This window comes from Vespula pensylvanica, chromosome 10 (assembly GCF_014466175.1).
Source record: "Vespula pensylvanica isolate Volc-1 chromosome 10, ASM1446617v1, whole genome shotgun sequence".
Lineage (NCBI taxonomy): Eukaryota > Metazoa > Arthropoda > Insecta > Hymenoptera > Vespidae > Vespula > Vespula pensylvanica.
In genome coordinates this window covers 654,748-666,205 of record NC_057694.1, presented here as the reverse complement: position 1 = coordinate 666,205, position 11,458 = coordinate 654,748, and the positions used below count along the sequence as shown (strand labels likewise).

At 34.0% G+C, this 11,458-nt stretch overlaps 1 protein-coding gene across 4 annotated transcripts; it reads right to left on the bottom strand.

The window, feature by feature from the left end:
* Nucleotides 1–1,754: 1,754 nt before the first annotated feature.
* Nucleotides 1,755–11,028, bottom strand: LOC122632259 (protein artichoke). Of its 4 annotated transcripts, none has more exons than XM_043818867.1 (12): nucleotides 10,937–11,028; nucleotides 7,043–7,294; nucleotides 6,677–6,964; nucleotides 6,375–6,612; nucleotides 6,024–6,270; nucleotides 5,195–5,449; nucleotides 4,464–4,780; nucleotides 4,042–4,339; nucleotides 3,354–3,834; nucleotides 2,977–3,240; nucleotides 2,594–2,822; nucleotides 1,755–2,451 (listed from the first exon to the last, which is right to left on the bottom strand). In XM_043818867.1, exons 2-12 carry the CDS (start codon nucleotides 7,290–7,292, stop codon nucleotides 2,115–2,117), a joined length of 3,204 nt encoding a protein of 1,067 aa, XP_043674802.1. In that variant the 5' UTR covers nucleotides 7,293–7,294; nucleotides 10,937–11,028; the 3' UTR covers nucleotides 1,755–2,114. The 4 variants fall into 4 exon arrangements, with proteins under 4 accessions (XP_043674802.1, XP_043674804.1, XP_043674801.1 ...); XM_043818869.1 differs by lacking the exon at nucleotides 10,937–11,028 and adding an exon at nucleotides 10,422–10,545; XM_043818866.1 differs by lacking the exon at nucleotides 10,937–11,028 and adding an exon at nucleotides 7,374–8,575.
* Between the last annotated feature and the right edge of the window lie 430 nt (nucleotides 11,029–11,458).

Genomic DNA, 11,458 nt, shown 5'->3' with positions numbered 1-11,458 from the left:
ACTCTCGGTAAAACTCGCACGTTCGTTTCTGACAGCGCGCGATACACTCTATTATCGAGGCTTCGGGTGAAAGTGTCCAAGCGTTTCGTAACGAGTTACCGCTAGTGGTTGCGATCGCACGATCGGATCGTTCCTTCGAAGAAATGTTGAAAGGCTGTCGAAAGGAAACGACTAGTTATCGTGAGATCTTTGATATTTCATTAGAAATCATCATTTAAATGTACGCTATTGCTATACGACGTTTTACGTCGATGGAACACGATTTAGAATGAATGCGGTTAACGAAATTATTATAACAATATGAAGTAATACGAATAAAGAATGTTGTTTCTTAATATCTGTATTTCATTTGCATTTTAAGATTTTTGTCCTGAAAACTTAAAAATCTCGGAAGATCGTTCGTCATTAAGTTCAAACATAAATTTAATTTAGCTTTCGCGATTATCGAGGCTACGAAAACAACGATTAGAAATGTTGATAGATCTTATATGCATTTCTTTTTTTTTATTCCTTACCTGAGAGAGTACGTATCGATCGCGTACGCATTGTAAACGAATAATTTACATTCCCGTTAATTCAACGAGAACTGCAGAGGCCATTGTTTCGCTCAAGCTTTGAAAAATGTCGTCGGTGGCTGTGTCGCACGTGCCCCGAAGAAGTCAGACTTCATGTGTATTTTTCATTTGTACGCGTTAACGAGGCACGCGTGATCGAGAGAAAAAAAACAATGGAGAACAATGACAATGGTAACGTCGTAGAACATGCTTATATATATATATAATATATATATATATAATATATATATATACATATACTTTGTATACACATACACACACTTATGTGTATTCTAACATCGATTTTAATCTTTGTTTAGTTTCATAGAGCTCCCGACTCGCTTTCTCATTAAAGGGTTTTCCCTTCTTACTCCACGTGAGCAACTCTCGACCGAGTAGCAGGATGCTAATTATAAACTCGGAGAAGAATGAAATGATCTTTTACTACATGGAAACGAGCGAGCGCAAGCGTCCTTACTTCCTTGAGAATTTTTTCAACTCGTTTCTTCGTTCGTTGTTATATTATTTTTGTTATTATTAATATTATTATTATTATTATTATTATTATTATTATTATTGTTATAGTTATTATTATTATTATTATCATCATCATCATCACCACCACCACCACCACCATCATCATCATCATCATCATCATCATCATCATCATCATCATCATCAACACCATTATTATTATTATATTGTTGTTATTAATATTATTATTATTGTTATTATTATTACTAAAATCGTTTAACGCTATCGTTGAAAACGCTTTGCGAATTAGATTTCGTGGGATTTAATTGTGGACTCCGTCCTCTTCCCTTCGTTCTTCTCCTACCGCGAGTTATTAAGACCGATTGTCCGTTAATTCACCCAGCCTCTACTCTCTTCCTAACAATTATAAATTATTGACATCAATCTTCCGAGCATAGCAGCGTTTTAATGTACCCACGTGAATTACTAGCTCTCCTTGTAATTTTGTTTTTATTTCTCTTCTTTTTTTTTCTTTATCATAGGAGCGAACGAAGCGAGAACGAAAGAGAGAAAGAGAGAGAGAGAGAGAGAGAGAGAGAGAGAGAGAGAGAGAGCAAGATCTATAGCGTTCGATACGATTGAGTCGTTCAATCGGTGCCTTTGAACCTTTTCTACTTCGGCTAAGGATGTTCTCTTAGTGTCTAACAACAAGCGTACCAGATAGTATAATCATTTGATTGAAATAATATATTTTACAAAAATAAATAGCCGACGTTCAACGTCCTTCGATTCGTACACGATCCTTCATATATACAATTCTGCCCTTCGACAATAACTATTCACATGTAATCAATAAAATACATATGTATGCGAATGTGTATGTGTTTGACTTAAGTTATGGAATTAACTACGTTCTAGATTACATCGATCAAGAAACATCTCCTGTAATGTAACTAAATTTCTAATGTTTGTTAAGAACGTTACATATGTAAATACGTATATATGTAATACGTAAGAACGTAATATTTGTTTCTCAAATAATTTCTTTTAATTTGAATATCGAAAAAATTTATCTTCAAACGAGTTTCAAAGGAGTATAAGAAAAAATGGAACGATCGCGATTAGATAGAAACTGCTTCTTAGATGTGCCGTTCTACTGTAAGTTTGTTCGTTCAGAATCTGACACTGCGACTCTCGGAAATGTTTCACGTTTCCTTCGGAATCTCTTGCCAGTACGCAGAGCTCGTACTTGTTCCTCGATACAGGTAAATCCTGAATCTTATAAGACCTAGCATTGTAAACGAGGTCCTTTTCGATCGTTGACTTGCTACTTCCCGATTCTCTTACTACTACATAAAAGTCACCAATGTCTTCTCGCGATGTCACGTACCACGTGGCTTTCCAACTTTTATCCTCTTTGTCACTAAAACATCAATGTGAAAAATCTTTTTATCTTTTTTTTTTTACTTTTATGATTTTTATCGTATACTACGATGCCAATTAAAAGAAAACTAATTATTCTAATTTTGAAATCAAGATAATTTTTAAAAAAATTTTCTACGTACTACTCGATGTTTCGATACTTGACATCGGGCGTGATATCCAATTGTTCGTTCTCGTATATCTCTTCCGTATTACATCCCATCAGATCTTCCGTGATTTCAGAAAGAAGCTTTTCAGAAACGTAACTGGGACTTTTGCATGTCACATTCGACCATTCCGTAGGCATTTCGCTGAATGTGTTCAACCATCTTTTCAGAGGTCGAACGTGACAATCGCAATGCAACAAATTTCCTATAAATATTACGAATAACAGTATTATAAATTTCTATTATAGATTTGACAGTATTGTAGACAAGTATTTGTATTATAGATAGTATTATAGATCTGCTTTATTTTTTGTGTTAATAGATATGTAATATCAAATTGTATATATGATTAAATTTACCGAAATAACGAATTCTCGTGCCATTTTGAATAATCTTCATGAAACTCTCGTCGAAGACACCGATTTTATTCATTTCCAAATCCAAAAGCATCAAGTTTCGCATTGGTAGAATTTTATATAATGGTAAATATGTCAGGTGATTATGGCTTAGATACAAGTAACTTAGATTATTTGGTGGTTCGAAAACGTTTGGTTCTGAGATATCATCGATGTCGTTATAAGATAAATCCAACGAGTGCAAAGCTGTGAGATTGCCGATTACATCTGAAATTGAATAAAATGAAATTGTATAAATATAAATTGACTTATTTTAAATTGATATTTGTTTTAACAATTAATATTTATTTCAAATTGATTTACTTGAGACGATTACTTACAACGACGGATCTCATTGATATTGTTATGACTAAGATTTAAATATTGAAGCTTTTTTCCACCGATTGTTAATTCGAACGTTACTACAGGCATTGTGTTGTACGAGAGATCCACTTCTTTTAATTTGTATGGAATCCAAGGATCATTGGGTAACATTTTTCTCGTGATGAAAGAGATTTTGTTATGACTGAGATTGAGCCGTTCTAATGACAGGCAATCGTCTAACAATCCGTGAGTTTTATTATCCAACCTTTCTAATTTGTTATAGGATAGATCGAGCGTTCTTAAAGAAACCAATCCTTGGAACGCTCCGTTCGGTATGTAACTGATATTATTGTTTGTCAAATTTAAAGTTAATAATTGAAGAAGACCTTCGAAAGCACGATTATTTATATTATGAATCTGATTATTAGCGAGATTCAATTCGAATACAATTGGTAAACGGCCGAATGCTGCTTTGCCGAGTTGTGTCAAGTGATTGTCCTGTAAAAAATATTTGTATTTAATAAAAAATATTGTCAACATATATATATGTTGACAAATGTTTAGATGCCTCTTTAAGCTGTTACGATTTAGGAAATATTAATATTCCTCGAATTTCATTAAATTCGAATAATCGTAATTATTATATATTTTCTTATTATTACCAAGAAATATTCAAATCACTTTAAAAGTTCAAACACGACTGACCTGTAAGTAGAGATATTGCAAACTGCTTAAAGTACTCAAGGCTTCCCACGGTGGTACGGATATATTATTCGCTTGCAGGTTCAAGGTCCTCAAGGTTAACAGGTTTTCGAAGCTCCCATGCCGAAGATTATCGCCTAGTCGATTCTTCGAAAGATCCAACGAAAGGAGAGCGTTCATCGTAGGCCATATCTCCATCGTTGGTATTTCTTCGAGCAAATTTTCTGAAAAGTCCAAGTGACCCAACGGATTTGGCAATTGGAATATCTTGCTCAGTCGATTGCTCTTCACGGTTATGCTTCTAAAAATTCATACGCATTAACCTTGCAAGATATTCTCTGTGGAAAGTTTGATGAATTTTGAGTATAGAAAAAAAAAAGAAAAAAAAGAAAAAAAGAAAAGAAAAGAAAAAAAAAGGTAGCTACCTGCAACTGGCTAATCTGGTTAGACTACCACGTGCTACGTCGTTGAGTTGATTGTAGCTCATATCCAATTCGAGTAATGTTGGCAATGGACCGAACGTCGACGGTTTTATCTTCTCCAAGGAATTATGAGAGAAATTTAAATATCGTAAACTGAAGAGCGTTTGAAAGACGCCATTGTGTATGTCCGATAGATTATTGTAAGACAGGTCAATCGTATGAAGTTCGTAAAGCTTCGGAAACGTTTGACGTGGAACCGAATGTATCAAGTTGTGAGATGCATTGAGTACTTTTAGTCCAGTCATGTTGTGCAATGGTACCTGCAATCATTTCGCGTGTTACCCATTATCATAACGTTCATTTTCTTACCGTAATAATTCTAACGAATTGTACATATGCAAGGTGACTGTACTATCCTGCTGAAACACCATATGTCAAATAATCTTATATATAACGTTAGTTCTTATTTCCATATGTTACGACAATTCATATTGTTTGATTTTCAACAATATTCTAATACACTAGTTGTTCTCGTAATAGTCCAATTTCGAAAGATTTGAACGTTCGTTTGAAAATAAAATTCGTATTTAACTTGTTGAAGGATTCTCATATTATAGATATATTTATCTATTTTCTTCTTGACAGTCGATTAATCTCTTTCCCTTCCTCTCTCCTTCTTTCTCTCGTTCTCTCACGGAATCAGTCTATCCCACAAATCAAGTAATTCTATTTACCTGACCCAACGAAGTGAACAGATTGTAGCTGAGTTGCAGTTCGGTGGCGTACGTTGAACTGTCGAAGGAATATTTCGAAATATTCTCAAGTTTGTTGTGACTAAGATCGAGCGAAGTAATATTGGCGCAGTTCTCAAATGCTCCAGGCTCTATTGTAGCAATTTCATTGTGCGATAAATTCACTTTCGCCAGGAAAAGATCCTTGAATGCTAATTTCTCCACGTTCGTCACGAAATTCTCGGAGACATCTATGAGCTATGAAAAATGTTGTAAAATGAAAAGGTATTAAAAAAAAAAGAAGAAAGAAAAGGGAAAAAGAAACTTATCCTATAATTCTATATCCAAGCCGAGCTCTCTTGCATTTCCTTTATTACGATATTCGTTTAAGTATGACTCACATTCATATGCGTTTTTTGTGCAATAATAATTAAAGAGCAACCGATAGCAATCTCTAGTATACATCAAAAAGTGAAAGTGGTCGAAGACGCAGGTGGAGACAATATACTAGTTGCTCCGATATATGAGAGAAACCTACGACGAGTTTTGATAGCAAAACCGCGTTGCATAATCATATACATTACCATGTTATCGCACGCTCGTGACACAATATATATATATATATATATATATATATATATATATATTAATAACGGTATAATATATATTAATAAAAATTATTAATATATGTATATATATATTATATATTTATTTTATTATATATTATATGTAGTAAATATTAATTTTTATTACAATATATTATATATATGTGCGTGTGTATATATATATATATAATAACTGTGCACGCGTGTGTGTGTATATAAATACGTACCTCGGCAAATTGTAACTGATGGAACATTTGATAATCAATTTTCTTGATGAAATTCCGTGATAAGTCAATGGTACCGATTCTTGTGATCGAACTAAAAGTACCTCGGCCAACTTCATTAATTTGATTGTTACTTAAAAACAAACGTCTTAGAAAACGCATGCCACGGAACGTATTTGAGTCAAGTTTCCTGATCTTATTGTGACTCAAATTAAGAACCTTCAAGACGGAATTTCTCGCAAAAGTACCTCTGAAAGAAAAGAACAGGAAAAAGAAAAAAAGAGAAAGAAAGATGGCTGATAGGTAGTAACAAATTTTATATTTGACTTCATCTTCGAAACTTGACGTACATACCTCTTTAAGTCTGAGATTGCATTGTGAGAAAAGTTACACCATCCTAATTTGGTAAGATCAGCAAGATGAGAGCCATCCAATTTATCAATAAGATTATGAGACAAATCGAGGAACTCAGTATCTCTGAGTCCCTTAAATTGATTTCTTTTTAAATCTTTGATTTTGTTATCATGAAGATCCAATGTTTTCATCTTTTTCAAAGGTTGTAACGCTTCGACTGGTAACGAAGACATAATACCTACAATATAATCGATATTAAAGATCGAACGATCGTAAATCGTTCAAATCACGATATCACTTACCTTTACTGATTTCTAATTTTTCTAATTTCGCGGCTGCTGCACTCTCGGCGAAACTGTTCCCTGGTAAAATAACTATACGATGTCCAGCTATACTCAAAAGACTAAGATTTCCTAGAATTTGTAATGCTTCCTTTGGAAATTTTTCAAGACGACTGTTTATCAAATAAAGTTCCTGAAGAGTTCTGTTCACTCCAAGAAAACTGTGTTCCTCGATTAATCTCAATGGCGTGTCAATAAATTTTAAAACTCTAATGTCCAATGGATAAAGAGCCGGTCCATAGAAACGTCCTAAAATTAAACGAATTCGATTATAACAATAAATTATGGGAATCAAAAGATCCTGAATATCACAAGAGTGATTCTCACCGATATTGCATTTATATAAGATCAATTCTTCGATAGGCATACCCTCGTTCCCTAATTTAGCAAAAGCCAAGCTCAAGCTGGCTAAATTTGTATTTTCGCAATGAATGTAAAGTCCTCTATCGCTTCCACGAACACAAGTACAAGGATAAATATCAGTAGGTATCTTAGGACACGTAAATCTTGGCCCAGGTGGAATATATTCGCCCATGATGGGCAGGGCCAAGCCCAGTACCAAAGGGACCAGCAACATTTCTATAATGATTTATCTTCGTTATACAAATTATTCAGAATTATTATAATTATGTGTATTTAACGTTTAATTAATAGTTGCCGTTCGTCATGCGATTTCGTCAAGCTCTGGGAAATTTTAACCTCGTTGAAACGAAAGCCGATAGAAATTGTGTAAAATATTCTTTAAAAAAATCCTCGTAAACATAAACGACTACGATTGAAGTTTTCCATTCGGGGACTTTCAATGTTTAAAATTGATTCTTACGTCATGACTCACAAAAGAAATCATATATTCAGATTCTCCATACTATCATCCCACACGAACGAGAGATGACTAATCCGGTGATCTATCCGATGGTAGCCTAAAAATGTCCTCGAAGTGTCTCTTATTTTCCACTTTTCTTTTTCTCTCCCTTTTTTTGTTTCTTTCTTTTTCGCTTCCAACGACATTCCTAAGCGATATTAATTCACTATTTCTGTATCCATCTTTAATAAAAGATGTGAATATTGTGGGCGCGAAAGTAACTTTTGCTCGTTCTTCTTAACTTACGGAGTTAATTAATTCTTATAAATAAGTAGGTAGAAAGATCTACATATATTACTATATGACATTTAAAATAAAAAAAAAAAAGGAGAAATAAGAGAGAATAACGATTGAGAGATCAACGTCCTCGAACGCAATGGAAAATAGATGATTATTTTTAGATTATCTATCTTCATCATACTCGTGATTCCGATCTTAGAAATTATAAGGTACGCGTGAGAGATCGATCATAATCTTTGCGAGAAGAAACAAATGAAAAAAAAAGAAAAGAAAAGAAAAGAAAAGAAAAATAAAAGATATCATGTTTATCGCGATAAGATGGACTTTGTTAAATGTGAGAAGGAAGAAGAAGAGCTTACAATTAGATTTGAAATCTTTCGCACGAGACGAAAGGATGAAATATTTGACACGATTGTGAAAAGATTAAAACTCGTAATGTTCGAGCGAGTTTCGGTCAAGGTTCAAACGAAATACTCTTTCGAGTGTTGTTGTTTGCGTCAAATCAAATTATTTCATCGGCGTTCTCTTTCTTTTTCTTTCTATATAACTGTAAATACTAAGCGAGATGAGCCAGCTGCGTAACCGCGCGTAAATTTCCATAGAAAATGAACCGTTAGCAAAGTAGTACGTATGTAGATATATACGTAAATACGTTTGAGATTGAGATAAGGATAGATGCCACGAGAAAAGTGCGTGGGCTTGCGACGATTAGAGAGAATATATTTTTTTCTTTTACAATGCACGAGCGAAGATCGTTCTTTCTAAATTTATCGTCCTGTTTCTTCTCTCTCTCTCTCTCTCTCTGTCTTTTTTTCTCTTCTCTTCAAGGTTATAGAAATTTTTATGAAAATATCAAGAAATACGAGTTCAGTATCGAACCAGTTGAAATAGTTAACATTGAAAAAAGAAAATGTAAGCTCGCTCGAACGGTCAAACGGTCGAATCATTAGGAACAGAATAACATCGTACTAATAATAGGACACGGCGTTGTTTTGATGAATAACAATAGTAACGTATAATTAAAGTAATCGAAGGAATCACTGACCTGGTAAACGCAACAACATACTTTATTGTGCATCCAGTAAATAACCGTGTAAGAAGGCGAAAAGAAAGGCACGGTGATCTAGTTTTACGGTTAGTAAGTGCTACTCTCACAACGTAGTATGCGTAACTACGGATACTATAATCATTGTGATGAGTAGAATAATAAAAACTAATTAGCTGATATACATAATTGATAAAATAACATTTTTCGAATATCTTTCAAATGCTTTTTATAACGAATAAATCGATTTTATTGCTTTCCGGCGATATTAATTTGTATTTTATATCGTCTCGTGATATGAATGAATTAAAGTTGTAATTTAAATTATTTATAAAAAGTCCAAAAATTTGGATTAAATACAGCATCAAATTCTATTTTTGCGTTACCATTCAAGTTTAAAATAAACTTAAATATTAAATAACATCTGCTGGAATAACAGATATCCTTTCACTTGTTTGAACCGACCTCGCTTGGTCCTCGTTGAAAACAAGCAATGGACCGGATCGGACCCGTTCCGCGATAACTTCGTGTCTGCTATAGAAAAAAAAAAAAAAAAAAGAAAAAAGAAAAGAAATGACAAACTAATAGGTGTTATTGACGTAATGAAAACGGGATCCGTAAGTTTTCACGCGTATCTTGTTACTGTAAGTAAATGCGTTCCGTGGCAGTTCGCAAACAGAACCAAATTCAGACAGCTCGAAGCACCTATTTAGCGGAGAGAAAATATACTCGTAATCGATCTTGACGGTGAGAAAGTATGTTTAAGAATGAAATCGAGAAAATGACGATTCAAAATTAGCTCGATGGATCGTGGGAATTCACGGCTTCCTACTTTCGATGTTCAAGAAACCTAAAGACGATTATAACGAGAAAAATCCTACGCCACGTTCTACTTTCCTACGATTTCTAATCACCGATATTATTACCTTTATCATCGTTGTCATGTTGGATGAGAAAAAAAAAAAAGAAACGAAAGAATAGATTCTTACATAAACGATATATTTCCGTCGAAATCATCGTCGAAAAAATATTCCGAGGAAAAAAAGCAGAAAGAAAAAATGAGAAAAGAAGAGAAGAGAAAAAAAGAGAAAGAAAGAAAGAAAGAAAGAAAGAAAGAAAGAAAGATCGTTCTAAGCTTCTCTTATTTTCATTAGAGAAGTTAACGGAATTAATCCCAAGGATATTTTCATTTCACCAGTCGTCCTTGCCGGTCGTCGTTCGATAAAAATACTTTTTCCCCGTCTAACGGACGTAGTATCGATTTCAAGGTAACAAGGAGAAATATCTTTCTCCTTTAAATGTACATCGGATATTAATTAATTTCTTTTTCTTTTTTTTTATGTTGTTTGTTTAAATTTAAAGGACAAAATTTTCAAGAAAATTTTCAAGAAAATGATCAAGCAGATTTGAAAGACGATAATGAAAAGTAAGAAGGTAAGTAGGTACATGTTTTATCCACGCATCGGTGTCACCGGTTAGACAGCGTGGTGAACTGAACGGATGAAGCGCTTTAAAGGCACGTGGAACGATCGCTTATCTCAAGAGCACGTGTGTACTACCTGTCAAATGCAACGACCCCGACGAGTATGTTTTCTGTGAAAGTCACGCGTAAACGATCGATCTAATTCGAATGAATTCACCATGACGTTGCCAAGCCCATTGCCTTACTCTCTTTCTCTCTCTCTCTCTCTCTCTCTCCCTCTCTGTCTCTTTTTCTTCCTTTCTCTTTCTTTTTTCTCTGTCAAACAAAAATTTCCTTTAATCGATTGGATTGCATTGCACTGTCGACGATTAAACTGAATTCACGAACTTTATTAAACTAGTTTGCGTTGACACTGTGCACATAAGGGATGTAATATTTCGAAATCACGTGTCACATGTGTTTCTTTTCTCTTTGTTTTCTTTTTTCTTTTTTTTTTTTTTTATTTATCTTCCTTTTCGCATACGGACGATGAACATATGTATGTACGTGTATGTGTACATACATACGTACGTACATATGTATGTATATATATATAGAAGATAGAAAGAGAGAGAAGAGGAAAGACAAAAATGTACGAGTCACTATACGCACGTTACGTTTCAACTCGCGTTTCTTCAAGACATTCTGTGTATGGTTCCTGGATGAAGTTGCCGTGAAAACTGAGCCACTGCTCGACGCTAAAGAGAAAGGCAGGCTTAGAGAAGCGAGGCGTCCCTCATCGACTCTTGATACTTACTGTCCTTTCGTGGACATGCGCCCTTATGTCTCTCTACAACGATAGACTTTTTATTCACGTTCGAGTTCGCTCGAAGAGTTTTCTTCTTCCTCTTTTTTTTTTTAGTCTTTTGGTTTTTTTTTTCTTTCTTCATCGATTTTTATAATGTGACTTTGAAAAATGAGATCAACGTATCCAATTAGTTTTTAGTACTTTTTCTTTTTCGATCTCTCTCTCTCTCTCTCTCTCTTTCTCTTTTATTAGAATTCTCTTTGGGACGTAAATTTTAATAATATAAATTTCAATAGGAATAATATTTTGGAAAATGTAGGAGGTGTATGCGAGTTAGAGGAAAAAGAAAGTCGAGCTACGTTAATTAAGTCAGAGTGAAAGTCATT